This window comes from Theileria equi, chromosome 1 (assembly GCF_000342415.1).
Source record: "Theileria equi strain WA chromosome 1, complete sequence".
In the NCBI taxonomy this organism is placed as follows: domain Eukaryota; phylum Apicomplexa; class Aconoidasida; order Piroplasmida; family Theileriidae; genus Theileria; species Theileria equi.
The window spans coordinates 1,696,415-1,709,925 of record NC_021366.1 but is presented as its reverse complement, the minus strand read 5'-3'; the positions used below and the strand labels follow the sequence as shown (position 1 = coordinate 1,709,925).

General features: G+C 40.9%; 6 protein-coding genes across 6 annotated transcripts; 1 reads left to right on the top strand and 5 right to left on the bottom strand.

The window, feature by feature from the left end:
• Positions 1-444: 444 nt before the first annotated feature.
• On the bottom strand, positions 445-2,208 carry BEWA_025950 (hypothetical protein; the record flags this gene model as incomplete). Its single annotated transcript, XM_004829355.1, has 1 exon — positions 445-2,208. One exon carries the CDS (start codon positions 2,206-2,208, stop codon positions 445-447), a length of 1,764 nt encoding a protein of 587 aa, XP_004829412.1.
• A 1,241-nt stretch (positions 2,209-3,449) lies between these two features.
• On the bottom strand, positions 3,450-5,720 carry BEWA_025940 (hypothetical protein; the record flags this gene model as incomplete). Its single annotated transcript, XM_004829354.1, has 1 exon — positions 3,450-5,720. One exon carries the CDS (start codon positions 5,718-5,720, stop codon positions 3,450-3,452), a length of 2,271 nt encoding a protein of 756 aa, XP_004829411.1.
• A 627-nt stretch (positions 5,721-6,347) lies between these two features.
• Positions 6,348-8,159, bottom strand: BEWA_025930 (signal peptide-containing protein; the record flags this gene model as incomplete). The annotated part of the gene is made up of 1 exon (XM_004829353.1): positions 6,348-8,159. The coding sequence occupies one exon, from the start codon at positions 8,157-8,159 to the stop codon at positions 6,348-6,350; it is 1,812 nt and encodes a 603-aa protein (XP_004829410.1).
• An 870-nt stretch (positions 8,160-9,029) lies between these two features.
• On the bottom strand, positions 9,030-9,854 carry BEWA_025920 (hypothetical protein; the record flags this gene model as incomplete). Its single annotated transcript, XM_004829352.1, has 1 exon — positions 9,030-9,854. One exon carries the CDS (start codon positions 9,852-9,854, stop codon positions 9,030-9,032), a length of 825 nt encoding a protein of 274 aa, XP_004829409.1.
• Positions 9,855-10,632: 778 nt separating this feature from the next.
• BEWA_025910 (hypothetical protein) lies at positions 10,633-11,970 on the top strand (the record flags this gene model as incomplete). The annotated part of the gene is made up of 4 exons (XM_004829351.1): positions 10,633-11,342; positions 11,385-11,413; positions 11,477-11,713; positions 11,792-11,970. 4 exons carry the CDS (start codon positions 10,633-10,635, stop codon positions 11,968-11,970), a joined length of 1,155 nt encoding a protein of 384 aa, XP_004829408.1.
• Positions 11,971-12,323: 353 nt separating this feature from the next.
• On the bottom strand, positions 12,324-12,872 carry BEWA_025900 (signal peptide-containing protein; the record flags this gene model as incomplete). Its single annotated transcript, XM_004829350.1, has 1 exon — positions 12,324-12,872. The coding sequence occupies one exon, from the start codon at positions 12,870-12,872 to the stop codon at positions 12,324-12,326; it is 549 nt and encodes a 182-aa protein (XP_004829407.1).
• Between the last annotated feature and the right edge of the window lie 639 nt (positions 12,873-13,511).

Genomic DNA, 13,511 nt, shown 5'->3' with positions numbered 1-13,511 from the left:
GAGGAGTTATTCCTTCCATTCTCTTCTTCCTCTGCTTATACATGCTCATATTCTATAATCTATACCGATTTCTCAGAGAATAAAATGTGGTAGTCCCAAGTAGACCATACTTGAAAGGACGAGAGGCAGGGATATTGGTGTACAAGGGTACTTTTAGACACCCTCATAACATCTTCCATGGACTTTTAATAGGCAACTAGTGACTATTCATGTACACGTATTTGAGATAATGTCCTGCATTCTTATACTAGTATCATTTTTCACCCAGACAGGCTTCTGGGTAGGTTGTTAATGAGATGTCCAGTAGTAGCATTATAGGAGGAAGGGTTCATTGTCTTATCAGATAAAGAGGTACTGTAACTGCAGATATAACACAAACCGTTCCAGATTCTCATTCCACAATCCCAGTTAAGTGAAGATGGAGATTTCTTGGTATGTACTCTGCTAAATGCAGCGACGGTACATAAACTTTTGAATGGTATGATGATGTGTGAATCTTTTAATGGAAGGAAATACCAAATATATACCAACACATATTGCTATTATACCAAAGGTTACTCCAATGCCACATCCTAGAGCATCGAATTTTTCTCCGGAATGAATGTCATGCTCGGACTTTGGTGCAAATTTAGAGTTTGGCATAGATTCTGTTGATTCCCTCTTCTCTGTGCTTTTATCAATTTCCTTTACAATATCTTGTTCTTTCCTCTTCTTGTCACTCACTGATGAGGAATACATAGTAAGCTTACCGGTAAGTTCTTTCTTAAGCCTCTCAAAAATTATCTTGTTATCATTCTCCTTAATGTGAGCGATTAGGGCATCTTTGTCTGGGATAGTCCATAAACCATCCTCATCGGAAACAGTGGTTTCTAATTCATATCCTGTCCAGTTATCTTTACCGTCATTGGAATAATAGTAGAAAAAGATTGGAGAATCTTCAAATTCAGAATGCTCCAAACATTCTAGTTCAATAAGCACTACATCCTTGTATGAATTGTCAGTGTAGTAGGCATTTAGTCTCCCAAATAATGTGCCCAATGGAGGAATATTATCTTCGGTAAGTTCCTTAGTCTTAGTAACTTTAATCCTCTGGATAGTAAAATGAGGAATAGTTGCATGTCTAACTAGATAATAGCCTCCGACTGGATCTTTTTCCCTTCTATAAGGAATACACATCCCATCAAAAAGATAGTACGAGATCCTTCCCAGGGAAGGTACCTGAGTCAAGTCTATGGAAAAACATTGTCTTATATCATAAAGCTTGTTCTTGAGTTCTCCACCTATTATACCATCAACCATAAGCCTATTATGTGTAACTATGTTCTGGAGTAGAGTTGGAAGTTCAGTTTTCTCATCAACAACTGAAAATATCTTGCGAATATCCCACCTTCCGTCATCTTCATTCATGGTAAGATAGAATTTAGTCTTAACATAATTATCAGGGAGTGGACAGATCTCTAACAATTCCACAAGCAAGGGATTACTATAATCACTATCTCTATAGTATACATTGAACCCCTCCAAGATGCCAGTTGGAAGACCGCCCTTCACTTTCATGTAATTTCCGTTTCTAAGTTTAATTCCTTTAATCTTGAATGATTTGTCAACTAAAGCATGCTTTACCTTTTTAAAACTACCATTCGATATTTCATTTTCTTTTAGAGCTATATTTCTTGTAGAAATCTCAGAGAGATAGTTATTTGGACCAGAACCTAAGGAAGTTCTCTCGAGATTAAATACAAGGTCTAAGTCACTAAAAATTTGGAGTGCAGTAGATCTGTCCCGCCTATAAAACTCAGGGAAATTAAATCCACCATTTGTCTCTATGTTAGAGAAAATCAGAGTAAGCTCACTAGTGTCTATAGGCTGTTTACTTTGAGGGGTAATTTCCGTAAATGTCACATCTCCTACTTCTGCGGTGGTGTCTTGATTTAGGTAGTAGATGTTCGTTGCATCATACAAAACAATATGTATCAGCAGTAGTTTATCCTCCTTGAAATATGTTTTTAGATAATTTATTCTGATAATTGAAAGTATTATGCCTTTAAGTGGTCTTCCATTAAAATATAGAACTGATATATAAAATGGTTGCCCATCAGAACTTGTATACCTGAAGGATTCATATCCCGCAATTTCATTATTTTTATCACATTTTATTCCTTCTCTCGCTGTTACATTAGGGGAAACGTCAATCATATACCTGTGCATTTTCAATGTTTACCCTTGACTGTAAATTCTTTAAAGCTACTATCCCGTAGTACATGCATGCAAAGTTATTCTATGGGTATAAAGAAGGTAACAAATCCTAAAACTGAAAACTAGGGAGATTAAATCATTACAGATCTAAGGTATCTTGTAACAGAGTACCTTCACGCATGGTTGTCTAACTAGAACCCTGCAAATACCACACAAAGGTGAGGGATGTCAGCACATCTCGCCCATCTTTGGTGTAAATCTGCTAGATGTAGCCCCGTATAATGGGTTACATAGTCATTTTATTGGTTTTTAATCTGTCATTTATCTTTAGAGTCCGAATAATCCTTTGGGTTGAGGTGATTTACCTCTTCCATGATAGACTTCTAGTCACATCCCAACTCTGATTTCTTGGGGGATAATGAGTACATTCATCGTCTCCAGCGTATCTCTTCTTGTAATGTTCTATGGCATCATTGATGAGTCCATTGAGACAAAGAATCTCCATCCCCTCGTAACGTCGTTTCAGGCACTTGACGGAGAGCCTCTATCCGGAGTACAACTATAGACACCTGTAAAGGCTACCAGAAGAGCAACTAAAGGTCTATAAAAGGCTCTATAGGAACCCCTGGGAGATGATCTGTAGCCCAGCAGCTCTCCTACTGGGCCATCACTTACTGTAAGCCAAGATTCCAAAATCATGCTTCCGTCCAACTGTACTATCTTCCTAATTATATCTGTACTACGTTCTCTGTCCTTATAAAACTGCATTAGTGCTTCTATACCGGTTATGGCCTCAGGTGTATAGATGTGGTGTCTACTAGAGACTTCTTGTGGACCAATTACCTTCACATTTCGTCTATAATACACATTTGTAGTATTACCAAGATTAGTCTTTCCACTATTCCCATTTCTTCTTCCACTGAGAAATTATGCTGATAATTATCCCGACACATTTCTTCCTCTTCCTCCACAGGTCTCAAGGGTCCTTCTACATCCAATGTGTAGTGATTATCTGTATGCAAGGCTTCATTACGTTGGTATGGTCCATAAGAGGTGCTCTTACGTATGGATATTCCACCAGATTGGCCATGGAATAGTTCCATTCTCTTCTCCAAACTATCCATTATGCTCTTCATATACATCGCAAGCATCTGCATTCGTCAGTATACATACATAGGAAGACAGAAACACTATAAATTACTTCATTTACCGACACAATCGGTTTTATCGACTGCATTAATGAGAAATGAATATTAAGCGTACTGATCCAACCACTTCTTTAGATGTGGAATCACGGCAGCAATCGACTGATAGAAGGTTAAATAGTGACAGGCACCTTCCAGCTCTACAAACTTTGCAACTTTACTCTCCTTTAGTTTCTCGTTCACCATTTTTCGTGGACCGTTTACGCTACATCTCGCATCATCCCTCGTGTGTAAAAACAGCGTTGGCAGATTTTTGGGATAGTGAACCATATTCTTCTTGTCCTTGTTGGCATCTTCTGTAGCGCTAAAGAGAAGTCTGGTGGCCTTGAATGTCACTCGACGGGCAAGGAAGAACGGGTCGTGGCACCGCATGAAATTATTGAACGATTCTCCATGCCTGTCAAGCTTATCGTACGTATTCTCAGAGTGTGGCTTTTTCCATGCAAGAAACTTTAGACCCTGAAACTTTATCTTTTGCATTATAGTGGTCATATAATTCTCCAGGCTTAACATGGCCGAGAGACCAACAAGGCCATCCACCAATCTTGTTCCCTCCTTTGCATGCTTGTAAAACTCCTGCACAGCTTGGACGGCAATGTTTCCTCCCATGGAAAATCCGAGCAGAAATGTTTTCTTATCCGTAGGAATGTTCTTGTATACGATCTTCTCATCCCACTTTTCATTAGGATCTCCAAATTTACCTCTCTTGACGATACTGACAAACTGCATTAAATCATAGACATAGTCTTTAAAATTGTTCACATAGCATCTTAAATCGCTAGCAGCTTCGGACAGACCGTAGGATTGCATGTCAAAGGAGTAGACATTGTAACCGAGCCTGTTTAGAGCCTCCGCAAAACCGCCTCTATAGCCGTATCTTGGCGAAGCCTTGATGCTGTCTCCATGTATCGCTGGATTCTCGAAGATGTGTCTATAGATATCCATCGGATTCGGCTCTGGTGAAGGTTTATAGCCCCCAAATGGAGAGGCATAGGAATAGGTTGGAAAGTCGAAATGCCTGGAATTCCATTCTGGATTCAGCACATTAAAGTCTATAAAATGTCCACGCATTCCGTGAGATAAAATGATGTCTGCTTTGGCATTCTCAACCTTGGAGGCATAACTGATGAGTCTGAGACCTTGCCTATTCTTAAAACTACTCATGGTCAATTCATGGGCAACCTCTTTGGGCGGAGCCAGGGGGTCATTACCGGAAGTTGCGGAAAAGTAGCCTTCTTTGTCTATACTCTTCCATTCCTTACCGCTCTTGGCAAAGTACAAAATTCTACGGTCACCCTTTGGACCCTTTGTGAGAAGATACATGGTAATGGCTTTTCCATCATAATGAAATACATTGGCATAAGTGCAGTACTCTCCGTCCTTTGCTGTCCATACTGCATCCATGCCATCTGTAACGCTGGTGAGAAGAAGACCTGGAAGTGGAGTAAACAGCCGCTCTGAACAGCCACCAGTAATGTATGAATGCTTGTGGAATGAGTCACTCGGTTTTGAGAGGTCCAATTTGATGTGGTTTTTGAAGGTAGACTCGTTAAAACCAGCCTTCCTTATTCCTTCCAGGTATTCCTCTCTTGTAATGGCATTCCAAGTAGCGCGACATGCATTCTTGGTCTTACCCAGGAACTCCTCCTTGAAGCCATCCGAGTTGAGAAATAGTAGGTAGGCCCACTTTGGGTCCTTTTTAGGATAGAATGAGACATACATGCAACCTTTATCCTTGGTCTTGTCCTCCCAAATTGTGGTAGTCCAGCCATCCTTTATCTTTGTTATCCTGCATTTACTATTGGCGGCGTAGACTGTAAAGGGGAACTCTGGCGCCTTGTTGACGTAGAAGATTTTCGGATCCGGGGTCTTACTAATGTTCAAAGTTACGCGATCAAAGTCTGCATTCCTCTTGACCACGGAGTGGAGTCGGTCATAGAACTCCTTCCCGGTAATCTGTTTCCATTCTTCACCACTCTTCTCGAGGTAGAAGCAGCTCCTGATGCCTTCTACATTCTTCAAGTAAATGTTAGCATGAGTAGTTTCATGTGTTAAAACTGTTACGTGAGTGCAATGGTTTCCATCCTTCTTATTCTTCCAGAGAAATGTCCCGCCATCCACCACCGACGTTATCCTAGAGCAATCCCTGGCTACATGTATCGTCTGAAGCAACCCATAAGGCTTTCTTGTAAAGGTATCTATGGATGAGGAATCCGGAGAAGAGAGGTCAAGAATGACTTCCCCTTCTGGCCCTTGCGGGACGGCTAAACTACATGTTTGACGCAGTACAAGTACGCATAGTATCAGGAAGACCCGCATTAGAGATCTTCAGGCAAATGTGTGCCCGGAATGAAGAGCATTCCTTCTGCACATTCCCAATGCATGGGGTGGAAGAAGATGACATATCACGTACAACAGGAATGGAAGAATGAATTACAATTTAAAATATTACAGGTGAGTGTGTGAGTATTTAAAATTGCTGGCTCCTCAAGCAGTCCAACCGGCCGCAGAGGACCATCTAGGAAGACCACCAGGCTCCCATTCCCGGACCTATCTTCACTGACTAGTTCTTCCTTGTAGTTATAACAAGGTCCATATTAACAAGATGATGATAAAAGATCACTTTCCCTCAAGTAGATCATGTGTTTTCTATTCCATAAGGTTTCAAGATGGTCCCTATTCCACAAATTTGTGACGAGGCATGAAGACTTTTTAGCACCTAATTTTGGACATTACCATCTACAGATGGCAGAGATGGCGACTGGAAGGAGCCTATACATAGAGAATGTAGACCTGAACATGCTCTACATTGTCTTTACAGGAGAGTTTTAAAGCAGACTTTGGCTTTGGATTAGTGAAAGAAGCTGGCTGGTTTGTGTTTGAACCCTTCATGTAATGGGCTCCGCTTGGATTTAGTTGAAGAGGAAGGTCCATAACCTCTCAAGTTTACTCGCTATCTTGAGGTTTGTCTTGTTCCCTTGCATCTTCTTCAGTTGGTGACTGTTCTTCAGAGCCACTTGAAGGACTTTCAGAATGGTCATTACCTGATTCTTGAAGAGATGTAACTTGTCCAGATGATTGAGTATCTGTATTATCTGATGGAGCACAAACATCCTGAGGATCATTTCCAGTGGATTCTACAGAAGGCTGAGGAGTCTCCATATTTTTCATATCCTCTATCTTCTTATCAAACTCTTTCCTTTCTATACTCTTCCATTCACCATTGCCATTCTTTTCAAAATAGAGAAACCATAGCTCAAAAGAGGTACAAACAAGCATACTTGTTAAGGAAACATTCCCCTTTGATTTAAACTCACAGGATACACATCTCTTCATTCCATCAGGGGCTTTCCATATTGATAGTCCTCCGTCTTTAACTTCATTTATAAATTTATCTGGGAGTGGAATGTATCTCTTTACATTTACTCCGGATACTGTAAAAGTCCTAGTATTATAAACTGTATTGTCCTCCTTGGTAACATCTATACTTCCAGATGTAACTTTTGTTTTGGTGTCCTCAGAAGGTATATAGGAGTTACAGGTGTTTATAAGTGTGTTACGGTTAGTGACACTATTCCACTTATTATTACTATATTCAAAATTTTTGATCTCTGTACCATCACCCTTCTTTATATAAACTCTACATATCCATCCTCTTATAGTATAGAAACGAGCGCAAGCACACTCTTCCTTATCATCATTAGCCTTCCAAATCTCCCCTATATAAGATACACTCGTCGTCTTGAACTTTGGGAATGCAATGGTAACTAGCATTCCACCCGAATAATATTCATAAAGGTCAGCTACATCATCTGACAACATCAAGAATTCTAGTCTCATTTTTTTGTTTACAGGTTCTAAAAGAGCATTTAGTTTTTGGGAGAATGTTGGATGTTCTAGTGATTTCCATTCCCCGTCTACCTTCTCAAAAAAATGAGGAGTGATTACATCGGAGGATTTGACATTTAGACGGCAGAGGTTAACATTATCATTGGAATATGTAAAGATCTTTAGGCATTCATGCCCGTCTTTTGCAGTCCATATTGTAGCATCTCCGTCCTTGACAGTCTTAGCAGTAACATTATCCCTCAATGTGTAACTTTTGTAGACAATCCCTTCATCGTCGTATTCAACAAAGATAGCCTCTTTATCATTAGGTTTATTGCTAATGTCTATAATCCCAGATTCCACGGGTGTATCAGAAGTCTTCTTCCTCAATTCCTCAAGCTTCTTGTTATGTTCTTCCTTATCACCAGTATTCCATTTACTTCCATCATGGTGCTTGTATACTGTGGATTCCTTACCACCCCAACCTTTCGTTTTTAGGATGACCAAAGTTGGTTTTTCTCCATCAAAGTATAGACTTGCTGAAGAGCAGGGAAAGCCAACTATCCAGGTAGCAGACCAAACCTCCTTACCATCATACTTGAGCTCCTTTGTCGTACCACCGTTCTTTACAGTCAACTTGAGAACCTTTACACTACCTTCATCTTCTTCTTCAAGATCGAACTGTGAAGAGTCTACCTTGGATTTTAAATCAGGTTTAGAATCTGACTGGTCTATATTAGTCACATCCTCTGTAGAAACATCCTGAAGAGTTTTTTCAGATGCTTCCTCATTATGTTGAGGTTCTTCAGATGTTTCAGGAGCAGGAGATTCTTGTTCGGTAGTATCAGGGGAGGTTTGTGCTTGTAAATCATCTTCACCATGGCAGAGTCTCACTAGACATACCGTCCATAGTACTGTCAGAACCTTCATTTTGCGATGTTACTAATCAGGAAGAACGACTGGTAATGCATGGGGTGAAGAGGAAGATTTCTTCCTTTCATTCTCTTCTTCCTTACAATAACTAGTGTAGTGAGTTTCCTAAGTGTAGTTACCATTAGAATAAAATATGACAATTCTATGGAGCCTTAAGTTGTGGATGATATGCGGTAGAGGCTCACAGAGAAGATCCTTCCTGGGAACACTCAGTAGTCAGAGACTCTCCTTATTCCTCCTCCGTCTCCACTGTAATGAGTGGCTCGACGATAATAATCTGGAGTAATCATATCTGTTTGGTATATTTGTTGCAAAAGAGCTGACATTTTGTTGGCAGTCACAAAGGAATCTCACAGTTTATGTGCCACTTAAAGTCTTTCCTATACCCATCTAAATGGTCTTCCTTGACCTGCCTACGGGCCTATCTTATCTCTAGTATCTGCATTTGAGGGTCCATAACTCTCCACTAGAAGATCTACCATGTTGGTAGTGTTGAGGAGACCAGGCTCTATTCCTCGGTCCTAGTCCTTGCAGGAGCACTAGCATCTTGTTATCGCAGATAAACTTGACTGGGTAGCTGTTCTTGAACTCTCCCAGTGCTATAAAGACCTGTTTTGCCATCATGATCCTCAATCCGGTTGAGTAACTCCTCTAGTCCATTTCCTCCATATGCTCACTCCACAGCTTGCCAAGACATCACTCATCCTCTATAGTGACCATTCAGGCTCCTATTCTCCCTATGATGGAGTAGGCAACTCAATGGTTATCATTTCCTAATGCTAACTCATTCTTCTACTGAACATCAACAACAAACAACAAATTACCTACCCCGTACGTACCGGATTGTTATATGTGCGTGATTAGTTCCTACACCCTTGTAGACACTACAGTTTCCTGTAGGTTTGGGGAATAATCAGAACAGGCCTTTATAAATAAGATTTTTCGATTGTATTTCGACCTGACCTTGATTTCTTGACCATTTGAGTTTATCCTCTTACTGAGGATTCCAGCGAATCTCCTAGAGAGACTTACTGGTTCTTCAACGATTACTATAAGCGCCATAGTTTTATTACCGCCTTGCTTTTTAAAAGTTATGTTTATCCCCCGTCTACACTGGGTAGTTTTACAAGTCGCCACCTGTTTATATAAGAAGTTTTTTTGATTAAATTCAGGTCCACATTGCAATTCGTCCAGGGTTAACGCTAACCTTACGTCAGCTAGATTATAATAAAGTCTTCTAGTGCCAAGTATGTCATTGTTGAACTCTTTGTCGTCAGTTTGGAATGATGCACGGTAGGTTGTACCAGTTTGTTTAACGATTAGTTTGGGTCCTATTCTTCCATTATCATCATGTTTTTGTTGCTTTTTGGAAGGCAATATGTTTCCCTGTTTACTCTCTGTATGATCGCAAGCTCGTACCCATTTAGAAAAGATTTTTTGATTAGATTCAGGTAGGCATTGCCCTTCAACGAGGGATAACGTAGACCTGTTGTCAGCTACATCACTTGTTGATATTAATGTTGGATTTGTGACACCTTTTATCGTTTCAGCTCGTGAAGTTGAGATTTCACTCGCTGCAGTTTGCATTCCGACGTTGTCGTCCCCTATTGTTTTATTCAGGTGTGATGACTTCCTCTGGAGGTTCCCTCGGCTTAACAACGAGCCTACAGAAGACCTTTCCTCGGAAATCATTGTTTACGTTGCCGAATTTTGGATTTTAATGGTTACTCCCCGACCCTCTGGTCGTTTACGTGTCCTGAGTCCTTCTTTGGAGTCAGAATACAATGTTCCTTTTGGAATTAACCATTTATCGATGCCTGTGCCGTTTAACTTTTTGGAATAACCGTGAAAATGGCCATTGCCGTTATCTCTATCGGAATGGACTTCCAATGCTTATTCATCGTAGTTAAAGAGCCTAAGATGGTGTATTTTAGAGAATATATCTCTAAAATAAGAAATATCTAACAATCGATATTTTTCACCAAAAGATTTCGACTCTTCATCCACTAGGGTACACCATGAGATGTTTGACGAGGAGATAGTCTCTTCCTATACAGACAAGAGAGAGGATGGGTAGAGGAATGAAAAGGAAGAATCCTGAACATTATGAGTACATAGTCTCCATACTCCTGCTATTGTTGCATTATAGAACTCGATGTCTGGCATCTCATAATGCTAACTCATTCATCTGAGGATGAATTCGCATCACTCTTCCACTCGCTACACTCATTCCATAGTGACCAACTACCTAGTCTCCGACGTCGGTAGGTCATTCTTCCTTCCGTTGTACTCCAGTAATGACCTTAATCCTACTCTTCTATAGGCTCCCTTAGGTCGCCAAAGCCCTGCATACTCACTCTGTTCGTATGCTTCACATCCCTCATTCTTCGGGGTTCACATCCTTCTTCTTCTCTCCACACACTTTGCATTCTCGGTCCGCAGTCACTTTTATTCTCCGAAAAATCGCACAATGAGCGCTCTGCACAAGCTTTCCCGTAACAACAGCCACCAGATGCTTGAAAAGATCCTCCAGGGATATCTCAAAAAGGCCGAGGGAGAGAAGAAGAGCCGAGCTCCGCTGTTAATTGGAACATTGGCCTCAAAGGGCCATAAAAATGCAGAGTGTATAGATTCTCATGGTATTTCAAAGGTTTATGGAGATTTAACGGCAGAAAATGGAGAAAGTGGCGAGATTCCAGGGAATGGCGGAGATTTTTCCGGAAATGCCGCAAATCCATCCTCCATCTCCACCTCAAACGATGGAAAGGATGAAGGAGAGATGATGGACTCGAAAGGAGCGGTTAAAGGTGTCGATTTTACAGAAAAAGAGACGACTGTTGAGGGAGGCTCTGTCGCTCCTTTTGCTGCGGGAGGTTTAGAGGGCGATTTGGGCCATTATACAGATTCTAGCAAGTCTTTAGATACGAAAGAGCCTGGAAATGGCGAAAATGACCCGGTAAAAGGCCCAGAAAGTGCTGTGGAAGCTGCCACACCAGGAGACTCTAGTGCCGATTCCAGCGCTAATTTGGCGTCTCTGAGCACCTCAACTGACCATCACAATGATGGTAAATCTGGTGACTCTCCAAAAAAACCGGAAGATCCGCATAAATCCAAAAAAAAGGTCCAGGACCCACTAAAGCTCCCCTCGGAATTTATAGACAAAAGGGACGAATTCGGAAGGTTTGTCCTTTTTACGCCATTCGCCATCATATTTACACTTAGGACTGCGCTTCATTTGGCGTCGTTTGAAGGTATGGCTTTCCAGTTCATTTCTGAAGCTCTCATCTTGTATGTCCAAACCAACGCACATTTAGGTCATTTGGAAAGCGCAAGAGTTCTTATAAAGTACGGAGCAGATGTACGGGCGTTGGCGAAAAACGCCATGACTTGTCTGCACTTTGCAGTTCAAAAGGGACACTTGGAGGTGGCCAAGCTCCTGTGTAAAAAAGGGGCAAATATAAGCAGCAGAACTTCGAGTAGCTGCGTTACTCCGTTGCATTTAGCCATGGAAAATGGGCACGTGGAATGTGCGCTCTTTTTGATACAACGAGGTTTGTGTAGCACCAGTTGCATGGATGTCGACTTTCGTCTCATTCCATACTCTGCATTTCTCCAATACAAACTTTTAGGCGCAACTCAACGGTACAATAAAAAGGGGAAACTTCCGCTAGAGGTGGCAACAAAGGAAACGGTAGACGCCATCAAGGAGGCCCTGGGAGATAAATTTGAAAATTTTGAAAAGAACACCGGAAAACGAGTTGAACACAAGGAAACCGTACAGTTTTACAAGAGGAGAAAGAATGAGTAAATGTGGTTGAAAAAAGTACTGGAAATGTGCGCAGTTTAAGTAGAAATACCATTAATGAGAGTCTCGAGGCATAAATTTAGACATGTAAAATAACAAATTGAGCCTTATTTCGGCATCGGTTAAACTATTGACTTAAAACGTGATTATACAGTCAAAAGGGGTCACTATATTGGTATATCGATGGATGAATGTCTGCTGTAGTAGAAATAGTAGAATAAATGCGTAGCTTACAGAATGTCAAGAGGTTACCTACTATACCACAAAATGTGCGCAGGAATAACCTCGTAATCTTCCTTCACTGAAGGTCATATTATCCACAAACTACATTGTAGTTTAAACGTTCGGAAATCTCTCTAGTAAAAGTATCTTTTGCGGGCCTTCTGCCGGGTCATTTTCTTGTTCATATTTTCACGCTTTTCTTTAAATTCGCTAAAGGTGATGCTTTCCCATTCATTGTCATTCTTTTCAAAGTATTTAGATTCCCTTCCGCCCCTGTCAACAAGACAAAGTACCAAAAGAGGAGGATATTTGCATGAAAAGATGATGATCATTGATGCACAATATTCGGCGTCACTCGCTTCCCATAGTGTTTTCACGTCATCTCGTACAGATGTTACCTTTAGACCGGGTCTTGAGAAATAACGCTTGTGCCTTATCTTTCTGCCGTGCGTCTCCAGGACGTCGATTACTCTCTCGTCGGGGTTGGAGATATCGATATTAAGCCCCCCTTTACGGGAAACGGCGGGCTGGGAATGGACTGCTTTATTAGGGTATGGAGTGACTCTTGCAATCCGGACTCTAGCCGGTCTGCGTTTGTAGACCTTTATCTCTTCCTCCTTATCATTTCCACACCCACAAGGTCGCAAAATCGTGAGTATAAACAATAACGCGGGAATCCTCATGTTCTATCGACGCCTTCCAAATAAAAGGCACTATCCCTTGCTATTTGCGCATAATGGTTGTTCACATTCAACGTATAAGCCAATCATGCAGTTAATTCAGACATCCATGCAGACCCCATCCGAGTATACAAACTGGACAAGAAGGCATAAACGCCAGTGAATAGGTCGATAGTGGATGAATAATTATGGAGCGTAGCTTCTGTTACTATTACATATGGGCTGAATGTGTCTTCTGGACTAGCGTGTAGATGCATGCAAGAGAGAAGAAATCTGTATATCAGGTCTCCAAACTCTACTCGATGGTATGAGGTTAAATGGTGTCTGGTTTCCTTATTTTAATTATTCACTGCTCCTTCATACCACTCTGGTGCGGATTATCCATTAGTTTGGTAAGTTAAAGTGTATTTTAATGGAGGTTCTCCGCTAGCTTCTAAACTAGAATAATATAGAAATGCGCTTGTAACATTAAGCATTGGTGTTGAAACTTGGTTAATAGGCTTATTCCCTCTATAAAATCCGGAAATATGGAGTTTATCTCCAGTAATAGTACCCTTCTTAGTCTCATCAGAAATTTCATGCTTATAAACAAAGCCTCACATTACACCATGTGAATAAGTTTTGCATATATTTGTGGTTTTT